The sequence below is a fragment of the Procambarus clarkii genome, chromosome 63 (genome assembly GCF_040958095.1).
Source record: "Procambarus clarkii isolate CNS0578487 chromosome 63, FALCON_Pclarkii_2.0, whole genome shotgun sequence".
Lineage (NCBI taxonomy): Eukaryota > Metazoa > Arthropoda > Malacostraca > Decapoda > Cambaridae > Procambarus > Procambarus clarkii.
In genome coordinates, this window is record NC_091212.1 from 15,282,601 (window position 1) to 15,309,911 (window position 27,311).

Below are 27,311 nucleotides of genomic sequence, written 5' to 3' on the forward strand. Positions count from 1 at the left end.
CTTGTAACGAGTGGTCACCGCCTCCTAATATATGCTCGATGGTAAAGGGAATTTGTTTGAGATTTACTCTGGCACTATAATGTCGGAAGCAGTGAAGGATTTTTTGTTGCCGCCGAAGGCGGCTAGTTTATTGTGCACCCCATACTCATCCTGTGAGCGGTAGCGCAAAAGCATTACAGAGGGCACAAAAGGTCTTTATCAGACCTCATCTTAGATTATTACATAAACAATTTCTTCAATCCTTCACACCTTATAGATACAATGTCAGCTAGTTACAGAGAAAGTGCTATTACAAGAGCTACATATTTACAGTAAGTCATCATACATTAATGGTAGGTCTTGTTGTTAATACATAATAGTTTGGCCAATGGGGATATTACAGAGTCATAGGGGAGCTTCTGTTTATTATATATTATATAGGAGATAGTGTTCGATTGTTTCAGGCACCTGACAGTGGATGCAGAGTTCGTTGATGTCTGTTCTGTACTTAGAGCTGTGTGCTGCCAGTTTGGTGTGTCCCAGCCTTAATCTGGTCATCGCTATATCAATTTCTATGCTTTTATATCTGACATGTTTCCAAGTTTCCCATTTCTTTTTAATGGACCCATAGTACAAAGGTGAGCATCACGTTTTCCATTTCGTCGCAAAATCTTGGGTGATGGTATTTTTGAAGGCTCCTTTACGTGCAACATGGGGAATTGGATGACGGGGAATGTGAGGTGTGTTGTACATTGCTTCGGCTAGTTGATCTACTAGTTCATTATGGAGAATACCACAATGCGCTGGGACTCATTGGACAGAGGTATCATAACCGTTCAATCGATGTTCATGAAGTTGAAGACATGGGTAAACAAACTCCTTGCACGTTGTTGAAGAGTATGTAATGGCTTGAATCGCACTCTTGGAGTCACTGCAGATTGTATATGTCCCGCCGATTGGTAATGTGATTATTTGGAGAGCTTGATATAAGGCATATAATTCAGTTGTGAAAACAGATAGTTGGTTTGGTAACCGCCATCCCTGCTTGAGATGGTATTCCGGTATCCATACAGCACTAGTGACCGAGGAGGTACGTTGTTCATGATGATGCGAGATCCATCTGTATAAATCGCTGTGGTATTTGGGTAGCAATTTTTCATTGTTGAGAGAAAGACTGAGGCTATGACTGAGTTTGGTGCAGACTTTGGAATGTTGTCTTCGAGTTGTATTGCTGTATTAGGAGTTGTATAAAGCCAAGGTGGAATAGGGGGTTGGGTTGGAGTAGAGTAAGTTGGGTTTTGGAGTAGAGAGAGGTCTATATTGAGGTTATTTGTAGCCCGTGTGAGGAAAGGTTGCTATCAAAGCTCCTTTGAGGTCTAAGTAGAGAACAATACAAAATTTGCTGCTTCTGAGGGAGGTGCGGATTTCATGTTCAAGGCAGAGTATTTGATCAAGTGTGGAGCATTGTGGTCGAAATCCAGCTTGGAGTGACGGTATATTATTATTATACTCTAGGTACCATTGGAGGCGAGTTTGTACTAGTCTTTCCATGTCTTTACTGAGGCATGATAGTAGGGAGATAGGTCTGTATGACGCAGGTTGGGATGGGTCTTTTCCTGGTTTAAGGAACGGAAGAATAATACTGGTCTGCCATTGTGAGGGAATATTTCCGTGAGTCCAGCATAGGTTGTAATAGTTTAGGATGCTGTGGTCATAAGCTGAACAGCAATGCTGTTAGCTCATGCTGCATGCACCAGCCTTGGTTGCTCCAACAGTACTGTGGCTCTCACACCGGAGAATATTGCCCACGATTTTTTTTAAACACGGCGTCTGTTTACAAGAGCCCTGAGGAAGCTGATGTGAACCCCATGTAGCTGTGGGCCATTTGAATCGTGCCTGGCACCCTATGGCATATATAAACGCCATGCGCAGTTTAAGGGTTAAAGGATTGATCAATTCCGTAATGAAATGCAATGTATTGGGTTGTTGTTGTTGTTAAAGATTCGCTACTTGGAACAAACAGTTCCAAGTAACACGGGCTATGGTGAGTACAATGGTACAATTAATAGTACAATGGATAGAATTAGTACAATGGCGTGGCAAGGTGGATACGACACTTGTCCATGTTCTCTGCTGTTGTCCACTCTGTTGCAGGTTCTTCCCGCTGGTAAAGGGGAGCTGGTCGGCCGAGCGAACAGCACGCTGGACTTGTGATCTTGGGTCCTGGGTTCGATCCCAGGCACCGGCGAGAAACAATGGGCAGTTTCTTTCACCCTATGCCCCTGTTACCTAGCAGTAAAATAGGTACCTGGGTGTTAGTCAGCTGTCACGGGCTGTTTCCTGGGGGTGGAGGCCTGGTCGAGGACTGGGCCTCGGGGACACTAAAAGCCCTGAAATCATCTCAAGATAACCTCAAGATATAACTTATGTAAAATAACAGCTTATAAACAGTAGAACAATAGTGTGTGTAATTTTTATCGTGGTGGTGGTAGTTCATGTTGGTTTGGGAGGTAGCTGCCAAGCTGGGTTGTGGGCCAGTTTCCTTTTGGGGGCATTTCTTAGGTACTACGTTCACTTCAAAAGTTACCATATTGGCTTCACGAGAATTTCAAGCCGAGTGGAGAGGTAGTTTTTTTCCAAGATACCTTTTGAAGCAATTGCATACTTGGCTTGTATTGTAGTTATCCAACCGGTTTGTATAGTTGCCAAGGGGGTTTGTGAGGTAGTTCAGACTTTTAATAGTTATCAAGAAGCCTGTTGGGGAAGTTTCCAAACTGGAGAGTTATCATGGTTGCTTGTATGGTATCAACCAAAATAGCCTGTAAAGTAGTTATCAAGAAAGTTGTATATTAATTTTAAACCCACCTTTTCAGGCAGTTATTGGGGACAAAAACTCAGCTGTATTATTGGCTACTTGCTGAGCTGGCTTGTGGGTTAGCTATTAAAGTTGCTTAGAGTAGATACGAAACATTTTTGGATAACAACCAAGCTAGTTTGCTTGGTAACTTTATCCTTACATTGGTAGATATCAATATGGTTTATGTTGTTATGAAGCTGATTTTAGGATAGTTACTAAATTGGCTTGATGGATTGTTACTAAGCTGATTTTTGGGGTAAGTACTAAGTTGGCTTGTTATCAAACTTATATTAGGTTATTTACTAAGCTGGCTTGTTATCAAACTGATTTTAGGGTATTTACTAAGCTGGCTTCTAGGCTAGATAGCTACTAAGCTGATATTTTTGGTAGTTACTAGCTGGATAATTGTGTAATTACCAAGTGTAGTTTCAGCGCCTGGTGGGTTAGATACTGTAGCGGATGCAGAATGTGTAGTATTCCGGGCAGAGCAGCAGGACTACAAGGCTGCGTTCTCATTCCAGAAACAAGCGATGTTGGTGCGCCAGCTGGAGGAGGAACTGCGGCACCAGAAGACGCGGGGTCTCAGCGTCGAGGTCCAGAGCCAACTGGAAAACCTCTCCACTGAGAACGACCATCTCAACCGCGAAGTGGCCATCCTCAGGGAGACCATCAAGGTAAGCACTCATTACCCACTCTCGTTAATCTTACCATGGTAAATAGTGCACCAACAACTATTATCTCTCATTTGTTATTTCATCATAATCATGAATGGTTTACATTCAATCATTAATATCAGTGATTAACAGCTGATCAACCATCCACTCTCTCTTTAAATGCCTTAATTTATGAATATTACACTATAACCTCAACAAATTTCTAACACTATTATATTTCAGTTTTCTGTCGCAGTTATACTCATTTAACAATATTTTTCACTTTTACTGTCCTTATTCATGTTAGATAATTGTTCACCAATTATATTACCTTCCATGCATGTTCAGACTACCCTATTAAATCACTTGCAAGCAATTTTGGCTATGATAATGGTCATGTGTCTCGAGCCCCTGCATCACTTACACCTTCTTAATTCACTTTTAATGTTGACAACAACCTGTATTTTACTGTATTACAAATATTTACATGTCCTAATTCTTTTTCCACTTTTACCAACACTGCTAACTTTAATAAGAGGTACCTATTACGACTTGGCTACACTGGACCATCTCAACACAACAGGTTCTCAGTTGTTTTTGGGTGTGTTAAATCTTAGGATTCTCCTGAAGACTCTCATGTTTGGTGAATTGAATTGTAGGGACTTGCTTCAAGACTCTTTTGTTAGGGTGTATTGAATCTTAGGGACTCCTATCAAGACTCCGTCAGCAATATCTGTTGTCTTGAAAATACAACCAATTGCTATCTTGTGACAAGGTTCATTATGTGCTTGACTAAATAAAAAAATTGCGGCAAATCCGAAATGCTGGTGACATTGAAGGCTGTCAGTCCTATGGATTTCTAGTTTGGGCACTAAATAAGGAAAGTGGCAGCTATGACATGCTGGACACCTGTGACTGGTCTCAGAGGATTGTTAATGTTATAATTATTTTGTATATCGCTTATTCATGCAGGACAACTACTGGTCATACTCAATTGACATCTATTTTGAGAGATGATTGATGAGACTGTAGTCTCGTCTCGCAGGTTTCCGAGAGTGAGAGTGAAAATGGTAGGGTTGATGGTGGTGATAGGCTTGGTAGTAGTATAACTAATAGAGATCGTAGGGTTGGTGGTAGCATGGTAGGTGCTGTTTGTATGGTATGGTTGATGATGGTAGTTGTGTTGCAGATGCTGATGGTATTGTTGTTGCTGGTGTGTTGGTGATGGTATTGTTGTTGCTGGTGTGTTGATGTTATCTTTGTTGCTGGTGTTCTGTTGGTGGTAATGTGTTGCAACACTGATGATGGCGGTTAGTTGCAAGTGCTGGAAATAATGGTAGTGATGATTGCTGGTTACTATTCAGTGTTAATGATAGCTTAGTGTTGTGTAGTAATAAGTGATCTTAATACAGAGCTTAGTGTTCCGTAAGAAGTGTTTTTGCTGTGTCAGTAATGGTGCTGTTTTGAAGGCAAGGCTGGGGCCTGTCATCATTCAGATATGACTGGTGGGATCAACAAGTGTGATCTACAGTTCTCTGTGGCTGAAACTATGTATTTTCTTCCTGTGAATATAAAATAAGGCACCTGTCTTAGTTGTTATTAAAGGAAGGCTGTCACTCCTTACACCTGAGATACACATCCAATTGGCCTGGTAACTTTGGTAAGCTCTTCAGGTTTCTTGAACTGTACGAATAGTGTGTTGGGGACATGGAGGTAAGTGCCATTGTATCGCCAGTCAACCAGCTTGCGATTTTTTTTATTTTTAACAAAAAAAATGCTTTGTTTATATTTAATATGTTCAGCTATTGTTAAGTTTTATAATTAGCAATAAGATAGAATAATTGACCGTTTAGAAACAGTTTAAGTTTAAACATGAAATCATTCATTGATAGGAAATGCCTGTCATGAAATGTCCCGACACGCCCAAACGGTTGAGAGGCTGCTACAGGGCTGTACATAGCACACTAATCACACTTCCACTGCAAAATAAATATTAATTTGTAACTATCAGTAATATTAATGTGGAATTGCCAGTCAACTCATTGATGCGTCTGTCTATACCAGAAAAACACTATGGCTAAGGGGCTGTTTAAATTTTAATTATGCAAAAAATAATACTTGAATGTCAGTATGCTTGTGAAAGACCAGTGGAGTAGTTGGCCTCGCCGAGTAGTTTGCAGTCGACCCATCCACCTTAGCCTCGAGTTTTCAAAGGGTGGGTTATTCGTAGAAAATGGAGAGGTGGGGTTCTCTCAAGAGGTGCAGGAAGAGCAGGGTATGCAAGACTCCCTCCTCATGGAGAATGATCGTTTAAACCTTGACAGTGCATCCTACAGGAGGCCACCAAAGTATGCCACACCAGCGGGACGTTAGCAGTGATGACAGTGATGATATTAGAGTACACTAAACAGTAGTTCTTCCCCTATAGTTTTGGCCCTCTGGTCATCTGACATTTTAGCTGCCAACAACCAACCCAAATACTGTAGGTGATTCCTTCTTTGTAAATATTGCGTGGCTAGTAAGTTCTGTTGACTGGGGGCTCTTGAGTGTATTGCAGAGCTCAGTAGTGCAGTGGAGAGGGGTCACCTATGTTCCATGGGAGGATCAGGAAGCCTGTCTATCTCTTGTGTTGCTGTAGAGAGTAATGTATGGTGTAATTACCCAAGTGTAGTTACAAGATGAGAGCTACGCTCGTGGTGTCCCGTCTACCCAGCACTCTTTATCATATAACACTTTGAAACTACTGACGGTGTTGGCCTCCACCACCTTCTCACCTAACTTGTTCCAACCATCTACCACTCTGTTTGCGAAAGTGAATTTTCCAACATTTCTTCGGCATCTTTGTTGTGTTGATACATGAATGTCTCCAGAATGAGGTTTACGAATCTGCCTGTCCAAATGTTCTCCGTTCTTGCTTCATAGGCCTCCCAGTCTATTGCTTTAAAGTTCCCCAGTACTAACAATTGTGATTCATCTTTATCTGCTTTTACTATAATCTCTCTCATGACCATTATAAGGCCCTCTTGTTTGTCATCCAGTTCCTCCTTTGTCCATGTGTTGCTTGCTGGTGGGTTGTAGGCAATTACAATTATCAGTTTATCATTCTGATTCCAGACCTGCAATAGCATTATATAAACTTCTCAAGGGTTATCAATTATTAACTCTTACCTTCAGGCGTTCTTTCACCAGCAGAGCCATTCCTCCCCTTCCTAATTTTCCTGTCACGTCTTCAAACTGAGTAGCCCCTTGGGAATACGACCTCATTTAAAATATTTTTTATGTACTATTTCACTAGCTAACCAATCCCTAACACTATATAGAATAAATAATTTCTTTCTTTATTTTTATTTCCATTTGGACTTTTTGCTTCATTAAGGTTTATTTTCAGCTTTTCTCTGTCTTCATTTGAAAGGTCTTGTCTTATTGACCAAAGTTTGCCTACCTTATCACACTGCAATTTCCTAGCATTTCTAAACACTTCCGCCATATGTTTCAGTCCATTAAATGTCACCCTTAATTAACCCTTAAGGGGTGGTTCTTGAATTTCTCATCTTCCTATCCTCCTAGTTTCACTGACATTTTCTGTGTGTGTGTGTGTGTGTGTGTGTAATTACCTAAGTGTAATTACCTAAGTGTAGTTACAGGATGAGAGCTAAGCTCGTGGTGTCCCGTCTTCCCAGCACTCTTTGTCATATAAGGCTTTGAAACTACTGACGGTCTTGGCCTCCACCACCTTCTCACTTAACTTGTTCCAACCGTCTACCACTCTATTTGCGAAGGTGAATTTTCTTTTATTTCTTCGGCATCTGTGTTTAGCTAGTTTAAATCTATGACCTCTTGTTCTTGAAGTGCCAGGTCTCAGGAAATCTTCCCTGTCGATTTTATCAATTCCTGTTACTATTTTGTATGTAGTGATCATATCACCTCTTTTTCTTCTGTCTTCTAGTTTTGGCATGTTTAATGCTTCTAACCTCTCCTCGTAGCTCTTACCCTTCAGTTCTGGGAGCCACTTAGTAGCATGTCTTTGCACCTTTTCCAGTTTGTTGATGTGCTTCTTAAGATATGGGCACCACACAACAGCTGCATATTCTAGCTTTGGCCTAACAAAAGTCATGAACAATTTCTTTAGTATATCGCCATCCATGTAATTAAATGCAATTCTGAAGTTAGAAAGCATAGCATAGGCTCCTTGCACAATATTCTTTATGTGGTCCTCAGGTGATAGTTTTCTATCTAGAACCACCCCTAGATCTCTTTCTTTATCAGAATTCTTTAAAGATTTTTCACATAATATATAGGTTGTGTGGGGTCTATGTTCTCCTATTCCACATTCCATAACATGACATTTATTAACATTAAATTCCATTTGCCAATTGGTGCTCCATATACTTATTTTGTCCAGGTCTTCTTGAAGGGCATGACAATCATCTAAATTTCTTATCCTTCCTATTATCTTAGCATCATCAACAAACATGTTCATATAATTCTGCATACCAACTGGTAGATCATTTATGTACACAATAAACATCACTGGTGCAAGAACTGAACCCTGTGGTACTCTACTTGTGACATTTCTCCATTCCGATACATTGCCTCTGATTACTGCCCTCATTTTTCTATCAGTCAGAAAATTTTTCATCCATGATAGAAGCTTACCTGTCACCCCTCCAATATTTTCCAGAACAACCTCTTATGTGGAACTCTGTCGAAAGCCTTTTTTTTGGTCCAGATAGATGCAGTCAACCCAACCATCTCTTTCCTGTAATATCTCTGTGGCTCGATCATAGAAACTGAGTAAATTCGATACACAGGATCTTCCAGATCGAAAACCATACTGTCTGTCTGATATTATATCATTTTTCTCCAGGTGTTCTACCCATTTAGTTTTGATTAGCTTTTCCAATACTTTCACTATTACACTTGTCAATGATACAGGTCTATAATCGAGGGGGTCTTCCCTGCTGCCACTTTTGTAGATTGGAACTATGTTAGCCTGTTTCCACCCGTCTGCTACGATTCCTGTACACAGGGATGCCTGAAAGATCAGGTGAAGTGGAATGCTGAGCTCAGATGCACATTCTCTCAGAACCCATGGTGAAACTCCATCTGGGCCAGCTCCTTTGTTCTTACCGAGCTCCTTTAGCATATTTTCCACTTCATCTCTAGACACCTCTATCCGCTCTATGTTGTTCTCTGGAATTCTTATTGTGTCTGGTTCTCTGAAGATTTCATTTTGTACAAACACACTTTGGAACTTTTCATTTAATGTTTCACACATTTCCTTTTCATTTTCCGTGAATCTGTTTCCCATTTTCAACCTCTGGATATTATCCTTTACCTGCAATTTGTTGTTTATGAATTTGTAGAATATGGCCGGTTCTGTTTTACATTTATCGGCTATCCCTTTTTCAAAATTTCTTTCTGCCTCTCTCCTTACTGCTGTATAGTTGTTTCTCGCATCTTTGTATCGCTGGTATGTTTGGGGGTTTGGCCTCTTCCAATACCGATTCCATTTTTGTGTCTTTTGGTATCTTGCCCTCTCACAATTTCTGTCGAACCAATCCTGTTTTCTGGCCCTGCATCTCTGTTTTGGTATAAATTTTTTTGTGCCTTTATCATATATTTCACAAAACTTGACATACATCTCATTCACTTCCTTGCCTAGCATCAAGTCTGTCTAATTATACTCACTAAAAATATTTCTAAGGTCACCATAATGTCCTCTCCTGAAGTCTGGTTTTTCAACTGCTTCAACCTCCTTATTTTCTTCCAGCTTATAACGCATTGCATACTTGATTTCCAAAAAGACATGGTCACTTTTACCCAAGGGAGGAAGGTACTGAATGTCAAATATCTCTTCCTCCTTCCTGGTAAATATCAAATCTAGCATGGAGGGAACGTCCCCTTCCCTCATCCTCGTAGCTTGTTTAACATGTTGATACAAGAATGTTTCCAGGATGAGGTCTACAAATTTACAGGTCCAAAAATCTTCTGTTTTAGCTTCATATGCTTCCCAGTCTATGGATTTCAAGTTGAAGTCACCGACTATCAACAGTCGTGATCTATCGTTATCCGCTCTCGCTATAATCTCTCATTATTGTTATAAGACCTACACGTTTACTATCTAGCTCCTCCTTTGACCATGTGCTGCTTGGCAGTGGACTATATGCATTTATTATCATTAGTTTATCATCCTCATGGCAGATCTCTAGTGCTATTATGTCAACTTCTTGTGGATTGGCAGTCATTATTTCCTTCACCTTTAGGTGTTCTTTTACCAGCACAGCAACGCCACCGCCTTTCCTAATTTTTCTGTCCCGTCTCCAAATTGAGTAGCCCCTTGGGAATATGACCTCATTTAAAATTACATCTTCAAGTTTTGTCTCCGTGAGTGCAACAATGTCTGGTGTCTGCAGCTGTATTACATCACTTAACTCCAGTATCTTCGATCTCACTCCATCTATGTTGGTGTATGCAATCTTCAGGAACTTGTTCCCCCTCTCCTTATTCTTCACTCCCCCTCTCTCTATTGATTTTGTTGGTTTGCCTTTATGTACCACTTTACTGGTTTGCTTACCCCTATCACTTTGTAGAAAAAAGAATAGTGTGTGAAAAAGAAATAAAGAATAGAAAAAAGAATAGAAAGAAAAAAGTGTGTGTGTGTGTGTGTGTGTGTGTGTGTGTGTGTGTGTGTGTGTGTGTGTGTGTGTGTGTGTGAACACAAATTAGTGTAATTACCTAAGTGTAGTTACAGGATGAGAGCTACACTCATGGTGTCCCGTCTTCCCAGCACTCTTTGCTATATAACAGTTTGAAGCTACTGATGGTTTTGGCCTCCACCACCTTCTCACCTAACTTGTTCCAACCGTCTACCACTCAGTTTGCGAAAGGGAATTTTCTTATATTTCTTCGGCATCTATGTTTAGCCATTTCTCTCTCCATTTCTCTCTGTCTCTCTCTCTGTCTCTCTCTCTGTCTCTCTCTCTGTCTCTCTCTCTGTCTCTCTCTCTGTCTCTCTCTCTGTCTCTCTCTCTGTCTCTCTCTCTGTCTCTCTCTCTGTCTCTCTCTCTCTCTGTCTCTCTCTCTCTCTCTGTCTCTCTCTCTCTGTCTCTCTCTCTCTGTCTCTCTCTCTCTGTCTCTCTCTCTCTGTCTCTCCACACACATAAGAAATATTGTTGAGACAGCAGTATGAGCTTTCAAGAGGGAAGTGGACAATTTTCTAATGGTGTTGCCGTGTCAGCTATGTCAGCCTTTGGCCTCTTCAGGCTGCAACGCAGGGTTGCGAGACTGGGCTACAAGTAGCAAATTGGGCTACTTTTTAGAGCCCCACATTCACAAATTTGTAATTTTGCTACTTGCGACTTTTTGGGCTACTTTAAAAACAAGTTGGGCTAATTTGGGCTATTAATGTTAAGAAACTCAATGATGATTTTTTATGCTTTTATAATGTCATGTGTACAAATCACAGCTGCGTCCAACAGCCTGATTGAATAGACCACTTATCGCAGGAGGCAAGATCAGAGACCAACCCCTGGGAATGTTGATCCTAGGAACTTCCCAAAGAAAAACCATCCGCAAGGCATGGTGACCCTTCCCAGGGGCCATAGATTTCCCAACCTTAATTGCCATTAATACTTCATCCCGAGTACTGTCTATGTTACATGACTTCCCACGGTTGCCTACTGTAAGTATTAGGTTTCTCATAAAGTTTTTCCAAGAATCAAATGACTGTCGTTAGAGCGGATTAGCATACAGTGAACTCGGTAGCTTTATCTGTGCTTTCACTGTTAGTGTGGCTCTGACCTCCAGAAGGATAGTTCGATGCAAGTTACCGCAATTATAAAAGAAGTCACTGCTGTTACTTTTACAATTTGCTTAAGTGTTAAGATAAAGTAGTGTAAAATGGGGAAGTGATCTAAATACCAGAAAGCCTTTCAGATGTCCTGGCTTATGGATCCCGTGTTTGGAAAGTGGTTGGCTGAAGTGAAAGAAGATGGAAATAAGGCATATTGTAAAGTTTGTAGAACTGAGATAAGAGCTCATAGAAGTGATTTAAAGAAACACAGTGAAACATTAAAGCACAGACAAAATATATCGGCGGTAAGTCATCAGCAGAAGAGCATCAAGTCTGTTCTATCAAAGAAGGAAGATAAATTTACTAAATTTGAATGTCGTCTATCTGTATATATTGCATGTCATTCTTCTTTTAAGTCCATTGATTACTTGAGTAAACTTTTGAAAGCAGATATGCCGTCAACGTCTGGGGCGAGCTCCTTTAATTTGCTGTTGCATAGAACAAAGTGTAGTGCTCTCATCAAGAAAGTTATCTCACCAGTCCTGTTTAATGAACTAATTAATGATCTGATGAAGACATCATTCTCTCTCTTTATAGATGAGTCGACTGATATTGCGTGTGAAAAACATGTATGTATCTGTGTTCGATATTATAATGCTAGACAAAATAGGATTTCATCTCAGTTTGTGGGACTAATTTCAGTCACAAGTACAACCTCTGAAGCCTTGTATTAACACCTCAAAAATTATTTTGGCAATATTGGAGTTGATTTAAAGCAATGTTTTGCAATTACTATAGCATGGACTGGGCATCAAATCTGTGTGGAGCTCATCATTCACTTTACACCTTAATGAAGAAGGATATTGCTAATATGTTTCTTATCAAGTGCACATGTCATTCCTTTGCACTTGGCCAGTTCTCATGCATGTGACGAATTGCCTTCCAACATCGACTACATAATAAGAGAAAGCTACAGCTGGTTCCACAGATCTTCATTATGAAGAGAAAGTTACTGTATCTAGAAATTTACAGATTGATAAATGATGGGAAAGATCCCTTACAGTTAATACCTCATCTTGTATGTGTGTATGTACTTATACCTGAATAAACATTTAATTTTATTTGATTTGACTAAATAAAAAATTGGGCTACTCTTATTGCAATTTCGCTACTTTTAGACTGTCAGCTCGCTACTTTTAGCAATTTGGATCTGGCAACCGAGCTACGAAGACACGAAGCCTCACAGAGCAGGCAACCATGAGGGAACGCACGCGGGATTAAAAGTATTCTTGAAATCATCAACAATTAAACAATGTTTACAGAATACGACTTGCGGGAACATGTTGGACTGTTAGGTGTCTCATGTCATTTAGTAAGAAAAGTGTAAGGATAGAATGTTGTGTTTGTAATAAGAGAGTTTATTTGACCTGTTCAGCCATAGGACTAGCGTCACTGATAACCTAAGTGCAGGAACCTAATGAAACATAGAAGAGACATATCTGATGTATGTAAATTGGCTTTTGCAAAGCAATGGAACCTAATGAAACATAGAAGAGACTTACCTGATGTATGTTAACTGGCTTTTGCAGAGCAATGGAACCTAATGAAACATAGAAGAAACATACCTGATGTATGTAAACTGGCTTTTGCAGAGCAATGGAAGCTACTGGGATCAAATATATTCTAACACATCAAACGGCAGGAACCAGAATTTCTCTAAGCAACAATGGTAGAGATTAGAATCCAAACCTAGAAACAAAACATCGTCAGACAAAATAACGTTAATCCTGAGAGATTAAAGGATAATATTAAGAAAGAATCACAGTGGGTAATGGACAGAAATATATAAAGTTTACAGAGGAAAATGCAGATCAAGTTGCAAATACCAGCTTCGAAATGTATAGTAACAAAATCATTTCAATTGCAAAAAAATTAAATACTATGCGAAGGGAATATACAGATACAGTATTAAACAAAATACACCCCCCCCCCCAAAAAAAAAAAGAATGTAGTATGCTAACAAAGGGAACATAATGCATTTAAACAAATTGGAGATTTTACCTCTAACTTGTGCAAGCTGTCAGTTGACAATAAATGTTTTGAGCTCACTTGGCCAGAGTTCCATGTGAGAGATGCAGAGCATTAGAGATGGGAAGACCGCCAATCTGAAACTTCTGAACTTTGTTTATATGCTGACATATGCATATTAGAAGAGATAAGAGATGGGAGCCCTTAGACAGCAATATGTCTACAGTATGGGAAGGATTGGTGAAGAAAAATAGTGCACAAAGTGGTATTCGAAGCCAGTTACCTTGCGATGATTTCGGGGCTCAATGTCCTTGCGGCCCAGTCCTCGATCAGGTCTCCTCATTGATGGACTGGTTAACCAGGCTGTTGGACGCGGCTGCTCGCAGCCTGATGTATGAATCACAGCCTAGTTGATCAGGTAGCCTTTGGAGGTGCTTATCGAGTTTTCTCTTGAACACTGTGAGGGGTCGGCCAGTTATGCCCCCTTATGTGTAGTGGAAGCGTGTTGAACAGTCTCGGGCCTCTGATGTAGATTAGAGTTCTCTTTCAGAGTACCTATTGCACCTCTGCTTTTCAACGGGAGTATTCTGCCTATCCAGCCATGCTTTCTGGTCTCATGTGGTATTATTTCTGTGTGCAGGTCTGAGACCAGTCCTCTAATATTTTCCACTTGTAAATTATTTTGTATCTCTCCCGCCTGTGCTCAAAAGAATATAGATTTAGGCATTTTAGTTGGTCCCAAGAGTTTAGATGTTTTACCAAGTGGATTCTATCAGTAAATGATCTCTGCATGCTCTCCAGGTTAGCAATTTATCCAGCTTTGAAAGGGGCTGTCATTGTGCAAGCAACAGTATTCCACTCTAGAGAGCAGTTGCATCTTGAAAAGTATCATCATCAGTATAGCATCTCTAGTTTGAAAAGTTCTTGTTATCCAACCTGTCATTTTTCTTGCAGATGTGATGGCTACTTTATTGTGGTTTTTAAAGGTTAGGTGTTCCAACATGGGTACACCCAAATCCTTTACATTTTTTTTTCTATGTTTAATGATTTGACTGCATTTTGTACAGTACTTGGTTTCCGTTTATATAGGTATTTTAATTTTTTATGTAGCACAGGAGCTGGTGGAACTTATCTTCATTAAATATCATATTATTTTCTGTAGCCCATCAAAAGACCTGATTCACATCTGATTGGAGGTTTGCTGTGTCTTCTATGTTGTCTACTCCCATAAAAATCTCAGTGTCATCTATGAAGGATGATACAGTACTATAGATTGTGTTTTGTCTATGTCCGATATGAGGATGAGAAAAAGTACTGGAGCAAGCACAGTACCCTGAGGTGTTTTATTTTGTAGACTATTACACATTGGGTACTGTTAGTCAGGAAATTGTAGATCCATCTGCATATTTTTCCGGTAATTCCTTTTGAACACATTTTGTGTGCAATAACACTATGGTAACATTTGTCAAAGGCTTTTGTGAAATCTGTGTAACTTATATCAGCATTTTGGTTGTCTTCCGTGGCATCTAAGGCCATGTCATAGTGGTCCGTCCAGCAACTATGATAGGCAAGAGTGCCCTGTTCTGAAACGTTATCAGGGGTTATGGAGATGCTGTGATTCCATGTATTTTGTGATCTTACTTCTTTTCAAAGATTTTTTTATGATGTGTGATGTTAGTGCTATCGGTCCATAATTTTTTGCCTCTGCTTAATTTCCTCTTTTTTGGAGTGGTGCTATCTCTGCTGTTTTTAGTATGTCAGGGATAACGCCAGTACCTAGGCTCTGTCTTCAAAGAATGTGAGGGGCCTGCGATAGTGTTTTTTTACAATTCTTGATGAATGTTAAGTTCCAAGAATTAGGGCCTAGTGCAGAGTGAACAGTCATACTGTCTATGCACTACCACATTCAGAACTACATACAGAAACTACCACAACCACCAACAACAGTGCAGCTACCAATATTGGATGAATCAATTACAATATCATTGCACACCCTGGATCATAATGGAGATGGAGTTGACTTATCAAAACCTCCCAGATATGACTCCCAAAATTGAAATGCCTTTATATTTGCCAACATACAAGGACTAAAGTCAACTAAGACGAATAAAGTTCCAATCTTAAATGGCCTCCGAATACACTATTCACAGAAACTCAAATTAGAAATTCTATGGATATGGAAGCCTGGCTACCAAAATTTAAATAATATATATGAAATAGAGTAATCGGGTGTAATAAAGTACTAGGTCCGTATATTAAGGAGGAACTTGTATGCACAAAGCTCCTAAATTTCACAAATGAAGTTATGAAGGTATGTTAGGTAGCTTTTACAGTCTTTGTTTTTTAATATGTTAAAGTGTCTTGGATGGAATTTGTTGGGCCTCTTCAGTCCTTCCTCATAAACAAAGGCCGAAGTTCATTCCATGCACCCCGCCAAACTCTGTTTATGAATGAAAAGCGGTTTACGCATGACTCAAAACCAATTACATTCGAACACTTCTCGAACAAGTGCTTTGCTGATGACTCTTGTTCAAACCACAATGCTGTAAATGCTTCACCCATATACTACAAATACAAATAATTGCCAACAGAACCTAAACACCTATCCCAACCAATACATAAATATGCACAGTATGCTAATATACAACAATATTAATTCATATTTGAGAAAATTCCTATTTTGAATGAATAACATGTTAAAATTGACAAAAGCATCTTTGGGGTTGACTGCTTGATGGAATGGACTTGGTCTGAAGACGGGTTGGCCTCTTGCCTGAGCCAATCCACACACACTGTGAACTTTACACCTCTGACTCCTCTGCTACTCTACTCGGTTCTTAAACATGTGTCAGGATACTCACCTGCAGTTCTCTGCAGGAACATGAATTTAGTATTGGCTATGTTAACTATCCTGTTATTGCCTAGGGCTCATAAATATGTTAATGGACAGTTGTGTATTACCAGACAGATGTGGCATTTTCCTAATGAGGGTTGCCGTCTTGTACGACTACCTTACCAAATTCTTGCAGTTTTAGTGACAGTCTTTGATATCTGATGCTGAATATAACTGAGCTAAGGACTGAATAGAACTACTGCTCATTAAAGCAGGTATTTGTCAGTCATCAGTATCATCACTTTAGAGGTCTGCCACCTCTATTATAGTAATGTGTTCATATAAATTAATGAAACATGGATTTTTGCCAAATATCAATGAATATTTTGGCAGTGCACAACTTGTCCTCATGTGCTTATATAGTCTGTTATTTCATATTTTAAAACAATTATATATGGCTGGATCTTTGTGTCATTTTGGAGATAAGTTTAAAGGATATGTCAGCAAGAAGTGTAGTAATTGCTCTTGTCTAATTTTTCAAAGAACTTTTTTACAAATACAGTGTCAATGACCTGTAATTTTTTATATATAATAAGAAGTTTAAATTTACCAATCTAAACTTAAGTAATGTTAGAAACCTCTGTTTCCGAAGACACCTTCATGTAAGAGTCTCACTGTTAACTTGACATCAATTACAAACTTTGGATTTGAGTCATCTTTGAGTAAAGTTTCAGTGATATCCATCTCCCAGTGAAAACTGTGAAAGCTTACTAATTTCATGTTTCACTTCTGCTTATGTTGCAGGAGTTATGGACAATGAGAAATCGCTTGTCACTGGTAAGACATGTGCGATAGGTGTGAAGTAGTGTCAGGTTATGTGAGCTATCAATGATAACTGGCATGGTGAGCAGACTGGTTGTTGTGTATGTGTAAACTGAACACCCTCCCACCATGACTTATTATGCCACATGTACTCATATGCACCTATAAATATATAAATATACTGTATATATAATATATATATAATATAATATATATATATATATATATATATATATATATATATATATATATATATATATATATATATATATATATATATATATATATATATATATATATATATGTCGTACCTAGTAGCCAGAACGCACTTCTCAGCCTACTATGCAAGGCCTGATTTGCCTAATAAGCCAAGTTTTCATGAATTAATTGTTTTTCGGCAACCTAACCTACCTAACCTAACCTAACCTAACTTTTTCTGCTACCTAACCTAACCTAACCTATAAAGATAGGTTAGGTTAGGTTAGGTAGGGTTGGTTAGGTTCGGTCATATATCTACGTTAATTTTAACTCCAATAAAAAAAAATTGACCTCACACATAATGAAATGGGTAGCTTTATCATTTCATAAGAAAAAAATTAGAGAAAATATATTAATACAGGAAAACTTGGCTTATTAGGCAAATCGGGCCTTGAATAGTAGGCCGAGAAGTGCGTTCTGGCTACTAGGTACGACATATATATAATATATATATATATATATATATATATATATATATATATATATATATATATATATATATATATATATATATATATATATATATATATATATATATATACACATATATATATATACATATATATATATATATATATATATATATATATATATATATACACATATATATGTTGAATATGACCGAAAAGGTAAGATTAATCATTCTAACACGAATCTTCTCAATATTTCTTATGTTTTTCTTCACTGTCGATGGTAATAAAAATAACAATTCTCCAAAATTCATTTTTTAATTGCCTGACGCCTAAACGCGTTTCGTAATTCGTATTACATTTTCAAAGACTTAATTTACACACAAATTCTTTGTACTTTATTGGATGAGATGATATGGTACAAAAGTTTTGGGTGAGGTGACAATCACAAGACAGAACACGAAACAGCGTTCTGCAGACACCAAGCAGAACGCTTTGAAGGAGACCAACATCGTCTATGCCTTTAAATACCCACTTGGGGACTGTAAGCCCCAAAGAACTCGGTATATAGGCAAGACAACAACTCTTTCTAGGCGACTAATAATGCACAAGCAACAGGGAGCCATCAAGGAAGACATAATCTCTTCCCACAACCAGACCATCACCAGAGAAATCTTAACAAACAACACAGAAATCATCGATAGGTACGGCGATAGCAGGCAGCTTGACATCAGCGAGGCACTACACATCAAAAAGTCAACACCAGCAATCAACAGCCAATTAATGTACAACTATATTCTACCTACTTCAAGACCCCGAACCAATATGGAAGCAGCAAGAGCCAATAGACCTTCTGCAGTTACTTCCATTCATATGTTCACTTATCCAATTTATACCCATTGTTTCGTGTTCTGTCTTGTAACATCGTCAGAAAGTTAACCGGCTCCGATTTTTTATCCTGCTAAACCAGCTTTTATCCGGCTCCCATGGCCATTTTGGCCAGATATGGAGATAACTTTATCTGGTCACAATTTTGGCCGTATAAGGGCGTTTTCCGGATGTTCGAATCCCAGATAATCGAGTGGTTACAGTACTTGTATGACATTTTATAATGTAAATATAATAAGGAGCCGGTCGTCTGAGCGGACAGCATGTTGGACTTGTGATCCTGTGGTCCCGGGTTCGATCCCAGGCGCCGGCGAGAAACAATGGGCAGAGTTTCTTTCACCTTGATGCCCCTGTTACCTAGCAGTTAAATAGGTACCTGGGTGTTAGTCAGCTGTCACGGGCTGCTTCCTAGGGGTGGAGGCTTGGTCGAGGACCGGGCCGCGGGACACTAAAGCCCCGAAATCATCTCAAGATAACCTCAAGATAATACTGCACATGTAATTATAAATGTTTTGTTTTACTGTTTTCATGTTTACTTTACCTTATGAAGAGTCGTTGCTGGCTTGAGGGAGACGATGGGGAGGTGGGAAGGAGAAGAGGGGTTATGGTGTCGAAGGAGAATCCACCTCTGAGTCAGACGGCCTCTTTCTTCTTGGGAATTTCACCCCACTGGGACCGGGTTGTGGTTCACTATCACTGGCTGGTCTTTACTTTGCAAAGAACGAGTCTATTGACAATTGCTTTTGTCTATGTTTTAGGATGTCCCTAAAACGAGACAGCAAATTGTCATTAACCCTTAAATTGCGCATTGCATCATATGATGCTTTGGAGTACTACGCAAGATTTAAACAGCCCGCGGATACACAGGGTTCACCACACCTTCATCAGGGCTCTTGTAAATAGATGCCATTTTTTTTTTAAATTATGAGCCAAATTTCCGGGTGTTAGGAGCCTCAGTATTGAGTGAGCTACCAAGCCTGACGCACGCAGCATGAGCTCACAGCACTGCTGTTCAGCTTGTGACCACAGCATCACCTAAAAATGCCATAATATACTTGTTCATGCTATTATGTAGTGATGATATTATTACATAAGACCCCTGACTGTGATACAACTGACCAGAGTTCTGATAATAGCAGGATTGTGGTGATATTTAGCGCTGTGCTCCATGGAGGGAGGAGTAATGCTGTGGGAGGGGAGGGTAGTGGTGTTGTCTTTTCACTGTGTGTGGCCACCTTTTATTGACTTCACTCACCATACCAGCTTAGTGGTTCGCTATGGTGAACACAAATGTAGATACTTATATATAACGTGTGTATAGAGGGTATAAACAGCAAGAGGAGTAGGTTGGGAGCCGCCATTTTGGTGAGGGCGATGGCGTCGTCTGCACGACTTATGTTGTTTACTGGTGACCACGATGGTCTTTGGGCACCATACCAGTTTACTTGTACAAGTATGGTGAATAAAACAGGTAGATATTTATATATAATGTGTGTATATAGCATAATAACACCACAAACAGTATTGTTGGAGGAGAAATATCAGTGCGTCTGGCCTTGAGGGCGGCAGCCAGCTGACTGTGTGAGTAGCTACGTCTTTGTACCTTTACTCACCATACAAGCTTAGATGTACAGTTATGGTGAACAAAACATTTAAATACTTATATATAATGTCTGTATATAAAAGCAAAAACAGTATGGTGGGAGGAGAATGTGGGCGAGTGAGGTGTTGAAGGAAGGAGGGAGTGAGTGGCTGGCTGGGTTGTGGCGGTCACTCCTCGTTACTTTTTGACTCATATTAGCAACTTAGTGGTTCATTATGGTGAACAAAACATGGATACTTATATATAACCTGTGTATATAGTGTAATAACCGACAAAGTATTTGTTCACTGATGAACATAATTGAATTAACAATATGCACACCATATTTTTGAGTACAGCGATGATTCACTCATCTTATTATATAAATATATCACACTACACACTATTGAATAATATTACAGCAAAAAAACTATGAAAAATCAATCAGAGACATTGAAATAATTAGGTAATTATCTCTTTGTGGCAACTCCGGCCTGACAGTTGGCGAGCAACAGACCGCCTGGGACGCACGCTGAGTCAGCGCCTGTTTTTTGCCAGACTTCCCCGCTCTATAGCGGGCAAAATATGCCACTTACGATTTTTTTATTATTTTTCTCATGATCAGTGAACACAAATTAACAGGTTAGGAAGAAAAGATTTTTTTTTTTTTTTTGTATGCACCTGTGGGTGTCAAATGGTATATAGCCATGCGCCATTTAAGGGTTAAACATGTTCACACACCAGGTTGTCACTGCTTTATCAGGGTGATGCTTTTCCAATAATGCAGTCACCTTTTCAAACATTCCCAACACTTCCCTGATCTCACTAGAAGAGGCAGCATCCTCCCTTACCTCCTCATCCCTTTACTAATGGGACAAATTGTTGATGAGGACCTGCCATACTCCCTTGTGAGATCAGTCACACGGACACCACGCTCATGCTTTGCTATAATTTTCTTCTTCAAATCCACAGTAATTGTCTCTTTCTTCCTCTTGAAAACACTATCTTTAGCAAGCAGCTACTTTGGCGACATCGTGCTTCACAAATTGTAGTCACAAAACCACAAAAAAAAAACACAAATAAATGCAGAGGGATGCTTGTCGTGTGTGATACAACAACAATAATGGCGTCGGATGCGTCCGAGAATTTGCGAGAACCAGCAAGACGCTAGGAAGCACCATGCATGTGGTTTTGCTCATTAATAGAGGTGAAGCTCTTCAATAGAGACAAATTTGCTGCGAGTGGCTCGCTCGTTACTCGAAATGCTTGTAGATAGAGCTGCTCGTTAATCGAGGTGCTACTGTATATATATAGTGTATGTGCAGGACTATTTTAAATATGCAGATCATATATGTATGCCAAGCGCATGGTGGGACATGTCACTCCTTTAAAATAAATATATATATATATATATATATATATATATATATATATATATATATATATATATATATATATATATATATATATATATATAATATAATATAATATAATGCCATGCACAGTTTAAGGGTTAAGAGACCTCCTTGCACTTTCTTCCCATGGACCAAGGGGTCTCGGATCCTATTGGAATGAAGTTGTGCCATTGATCTATTTCCCTGTACTTGGTTGACTTGTATAGTTCTCTGTGTGTCGCCGCAGCTCCCGCTTGGTCGACAGAGAGGGTGATGTATGTATGTGGCTGCCAGGGTGGATACGCAAGTTTAGTCCCATGCCAATTGTCTGCCATTTTTTCCAAGGGCGCAGTGTGATTCCATCTGGTCGGCCAACAAAACTAACAGTTATGGTTCAAAAGATTGCAAGGCTCTCTCTCTCTGCTGGACACTGGGCAGAGGCAAGGCTCCTCTTAATGATGTCATTGACTTTGTCGTGTCGTAAGTGCCAAGCGCCTGATTTTCCACAGTGCAGGCCATGCATTCCATATTTGTCCGCATCTGCCTTGCCACAAGTGCACCTATGAACAGTGTGGATAGGGACAGCAAGGAGGAAAGTGACTGCATTACGGAGCTGCTGCGAATCAAGAGGAGGTGTGCCTGTCGCAGATATAGGGACTGCCAAATGGAAATATATATATATATATATATATATATATATATATATATATATATATATATATATATATATATATATATATATATATGCATAATATATATATGCATAATAAAGCACTATATATATATATATATATATATACATACATTATATATATATTATATATAATGTATGTGTCAAATATGACAAAAAGTAAGATTAATAATTCTATCATGAATTTTCTCAATATTTCTTCTGTTTCTTTTTACTGTCGATGGTAATTGAAAAATCAATTCTCCAAAATTCATTTATATTTCTAGACTGACGCGACGCGTGAACGCGTTTCGTAATAACTTATTACAATTTCAAAGACTTTAGTTTACACACACACAACTGTAACCTGAAAAGAGTTTTACTTAATGCTAACATTGAACAGCTTGTCTTATATACTTGCATTTGGGTGAGGTGATATATTGCAAAAGTTTTGGATGATGTGAACAAACTTTTGACCAACACAAGTTAAAACACTGTGCAATGGGTATAAATTGGATAAATGAGAGGGAAGAATGGAAGTAACTGCAAAGGGCCTATTGGCCCATACTTCCTCTTGATGCGTCTATATTGGTACAGAGTCTTGAAGTGGGTAGAATATAGTTGTGCATTAATTGGCTGTTGATTGCTGGTGATGACTTTTTGATATGTAGTGCCTCGCAGATGTCAAGTCGCCTGCTATTGCTGTATCTATCGATGATTTCTGTGTTGTTTGTTAAGACTTCTCTGCTGATGGTCTGGCTGTAGGAAGAGATTATATGTTTCTTGATGGAGCCCTGTTGCTTATGCATTGTTAATCGCCTGGAAAGAGATGTTGTTGTCTTGCCTATATACAGAGTTCTTTGGGGCTAACTGTCCCCAAGTGGGCATTTGAAGGCATAGACGACGTTAGTCTCTTTTAAGGCGTTCTGCTTTGTGTCTGGAGAGTTTTTCATGAGTAGGTTGGCCGGTTTTTTGGTTTTATAGTAAATCGTCAATTGTATCGTCTGATTTTTGTCTGTAGGGATAACGTTCCTATTAACAATATCTCTCAGGACCCTTTCCTCCGTTTTATGAGCTGTGGAAAAGAAGTTCCTGTAAAATAGTCTAATAGGGGGTACAGGTGTTGTGTTAGTTGACTCTTTAGAGGTTACATGGCATTTCACCTTCCTTTTTATGATATCTTCAACGAAACCATTAGAAAAGCCATTGTTGACTAGGACCTGCCTTACCTTACATAGTTCTTCATGGACTTGCTTCCATCCTGAGCTGTGGCTGAGAGCATGGTCGACGTAAGCGTTGACAACACTCCTCTTGTACCTGTCTGGGCAGTCACTGTTGGCTTTGAGGTACATTCCTATGTTTGTTTCCTTAGTGTAGACTGCAGTGTGGAAACCTCCGCTCCTTTCCATGACTGTTACATCTAGAAAGAGCAGCTTTCCATCCTTCTCCATCTCATAAGTGAAACTCAACACAGAATTCCACTCAAATGCCTCCTTCAACTCCTGCAGACGTCTGACATCAGATACCTGTGTAAAAATGTCGTCAACATACCTGCAGTATATGGCAGGTTTCAAGTTCATGTCAACTAAGACCTTCTGTTTGATTGTACCCATGTAGAAGTTTGCAAACAGGATGCCTTGGGGAGAACCCATGGTGACCCCATCTACTTGCTTATACATGTGCCCATCAGGGCTCAAGAAGGGTGCCTCTTTAGGACAAGCTTGGAGTAGTTTCCTTAGTATGTTTTCTGGTATGTCAAGAGGAGTACAGGCCGGATCACGATACACTCTGTCCGCTATCATCCCGATTGTTTCATCCATAGGTACGTTGGTAAACAGTGATTCTATGTCCAACGAGGCTCTTATTCCTGTGGCCTGTGTTTCCCGCAGTAAGTCAACAAATTCCTTTGGAGACTTCAGGCTGAAAGCACAAGGTACATAAGGAGTCAGCTAGCCATTGAGTCGCTTCGCCAGTCTGTACGTAGGTGTGGGTATCTGGCTGATGATTAGTCGAAGTGGGTTTCAAGGCTTGTGTGTCTTGACATTTCCATATGCATACCCAGGTTTGTATTCCCAATAATTTTTGGCAGGTGGAGTCGGATTTCTTGGCGTTCACAGTTTCGATCAATCTGTTTAATTTTGTCTTCAATTCGGCTGTAGTGTCCTTCGTTACCCTTTGGAATTTAGTTTGGTCAGAGAGTATGAGGTTCATTTTTGTCAGGTATTCGTCTTTTTTAAGAATGACATATATTGGCGACTTGTCACCTCTCTTGACGACTATCTCCTTGTTCTCGCGAAGGCTCTTAGCTGCCGCTTTGAGCTCGGGGAACAGTATGGTGCTTCTGTAGTTGCCTCGAATCTTTCCTCCTTCTGCAATAAGTTCTGCTTACAAGGTGTCTTTGGTGGTGACTTTTTGTGTCTCGAGGTCGAATATGTCGTCCAACAGGATCTCCAACTCCACTTTCCGGGCCATCTCACTTGGTCTGGACATAACGTTACAGTTTATACCCAGATTTAGGAGAGTGACTTGGTCCTCAGTGAGGTTGATTCCAGCAAGGTTCAGGAAGCCATCTCTTGGTCGCGGAATCGCTATAGGTCCTCTATATAATGTTGTTAGTTTCTTGATTATCCTGGTTTCGGTGCTGTGGTGATGTCGATCTGTGAGGATGTCGAGGTGTTGCTCGATACGAGTACGGAGGTTTTCGTCGATGTGGCTGTTGTTTATGTTTACAAGAAAGATTGCCATCAAAATATACTAATATTAAAACACACGACCCAGCAGCAAGAAATCAAGCCTTCATGATAAAATATCGCAAAGATCTGATTCGAAATCAGATACACAAGGCAGAAAATAAAATCAAAGACAAAACGCAACTACTTCACGCTACAAACCAATGGAGAAACATTGTCACTATTTACCAACGTGCCGGTGGACGAAACAATCGGGATGATAGCAGACAGAGTGTATCGTGACCCAGCTTGCACTCCTCTTGGCATGCCAGAAAACACACTGAGGAAACTACTCCAAGCCTGCACTAAAGAGGCACCCTTCTTGAGCCCAGATGGGCACATGTATAAGCAAGTAGATGGGGTCGCCATGGGTTCACTCCTAGGTGTCCTGTTTGCGAACTTCTACATGGGCACCATCGAGCAGAAGGTCTTAGCTGACATGGGCTTGAAACCCGCCATATACTGCAGGTATGTTTACAACATTTTTACGCAGGTACCTGATGCCAGATGTCTACAGCAGCTGAAGGAGGCATTTGAGCGGAATTCTGTGTTGAGCTTCACTTACGAGATGGAGAATAATGGGAAGCTGCCCTTTTTGGATGTAGCAGTCACAGAAAAGAGCGGAGGCTTCCACACTGCAGTCTGCACTAAGGAAACCTACATAGGAATGTGCCTCAATGCCAAGAGTGACGTCTGCCCAGACAGGTTCAGGAGGAGTGTTGTCAACGCTTATGTTGACCATGCTCTCAGCCACAGCTCAGATTGGAAGCAAGTCGATGAAGAACTCTGTAGGGTAAGGCAGGTCCTACTTAACAACGGCTTCTCTAATGGTTTCGTTGAAGACATCATAAATAGAAAGGTGAAACGCCATGCAACCTCTGAAGAGTCAACCAACACAACACTTGTACCCCCTATTAGACTATTTTACAGGAACTTCTTTTCGACAGCCCATAAAACAGAAGAAAGGGTCCTGAAAGATATTGTTGATAGGAACGTTATCCCTACAGACAAAAATCAGAAAATACAATTGACAATTTATTATAAAACCAAAAAATGGGAAATCTACTCATGAAAAACTCTCCAGATACCAAGCAGAACGCCGTAAAGGAGCCCAACGTCGTCTATGCCTTTAAATGCCCACTTGGGGACTGTAAGCCCCAAAGAACTCAGTATATAGGCTAGACAACAACATCTCTTTGCAGGCGATTAACAATGCATAACCAACAGGGCTCTTCTCAGAACCAGACCATCACCAGAGAAATCTTAACGAACAACACAGAAATCATCGATAGGTACAGCGATAGCAGGCGGCTTGAAATCAGCAAGGGACTACACATCAAAAAGTCAACACCAGCAATCAACAGCCAATTAATGCACAACTACATTCTACCCACTTCAAGACTCCGTACCAATATAGACGCATCAAGAGGAAGTATAGGCCAATAGGCCTTCTGCAGTTACTTCCATTCATATGTTCACTTATCCAATTTATATCCATTGTTTCGTGCTCTGTCTTGTGTTTGTCACCTCTCCCAAAACTTTTGTACCATATCACCTCATCCAATAGAGTATAAGTACGAAGAATTTGTGTGTAAATTAAGTCTTTGAAAATATAATACGAATTATGAAATGCGTTCAGGCGTCAGACAATTAAAAAATGAATTTTGGTGAATTGTTATTTTTATTACCACCGACAGTGAAGAAAAACATAAGCAAAATATTGAGAAAATTCGGGTTAGAATTATTAATCTTACCTTTTCGGTCATATTCAACAACATATGTTTACAAGAAAAACTGCTACCAAAATAAATATATATATATATATATATACCGTGTATATATATGTGTGTATATATATATATATATATATATATATATATATATATATATATATATTATGTTCTGTTATTTCTACTTATAATTGCACCATATGCTTGTATGAATGTATGGGCTTGTTTATGTTTTTCTGCTTGAGATGCTAGCTAGCATATGTGTTTGTAAACACTTAGATCAGTTCTTTTCTAGTTGTGCTTACCTAATTTTTCTTACCTAATTGTGTTTACTGGGGGCGAGAGCGTGAGCTTCTCTGTCCTCCCTCATAACTATTGATCTTGATGAATTAACTCCTTCCGACTTTCCAGTAGTGTGTGAATGTGTGTGTGTGTGTGTGTACTTTTATGCTATAATTATATATATACTTTTGGAGGTACCCAACTGTACCTGGAATTGTCTGACTCTACTCCCCCACCCTGAAATTCCCCTCTTCTTCCCTTCCCGTCCCCCAAGCCTCCCGTCTTCCCTCTCCCACCCTTTCTCTCTCTTCAGCTCCATTACTCTACCCCCTTCCCATTTTATCACCCTCTTATTTTCATCTTCCCCTTCTCTTTATGCTCCCTCTCTCCTCATCACTCCA

General features: G+C 39.6%; 1 protein-coding gene across 1 annotated transcript in view; it reads left to right on the forward strand.

The window, feature by feature from the left end:
* The window catches only part of LOC123769493 (trichohyalin), a 518,341-nt gene that overhangs the window by 200,219 nt on the left and 290,811 nt on the right, over positions 1–27,311 (forward strand). The window contains 2 exon segments of the mRNA XM_069308773.1: positions 3,358–3,510; positions 16,950–16,982. Of these exon segments, the coding sequence (XP_069164874.1) occupies positions 3,358–3,510; positions 16,950–16,982 (186 nt within the window).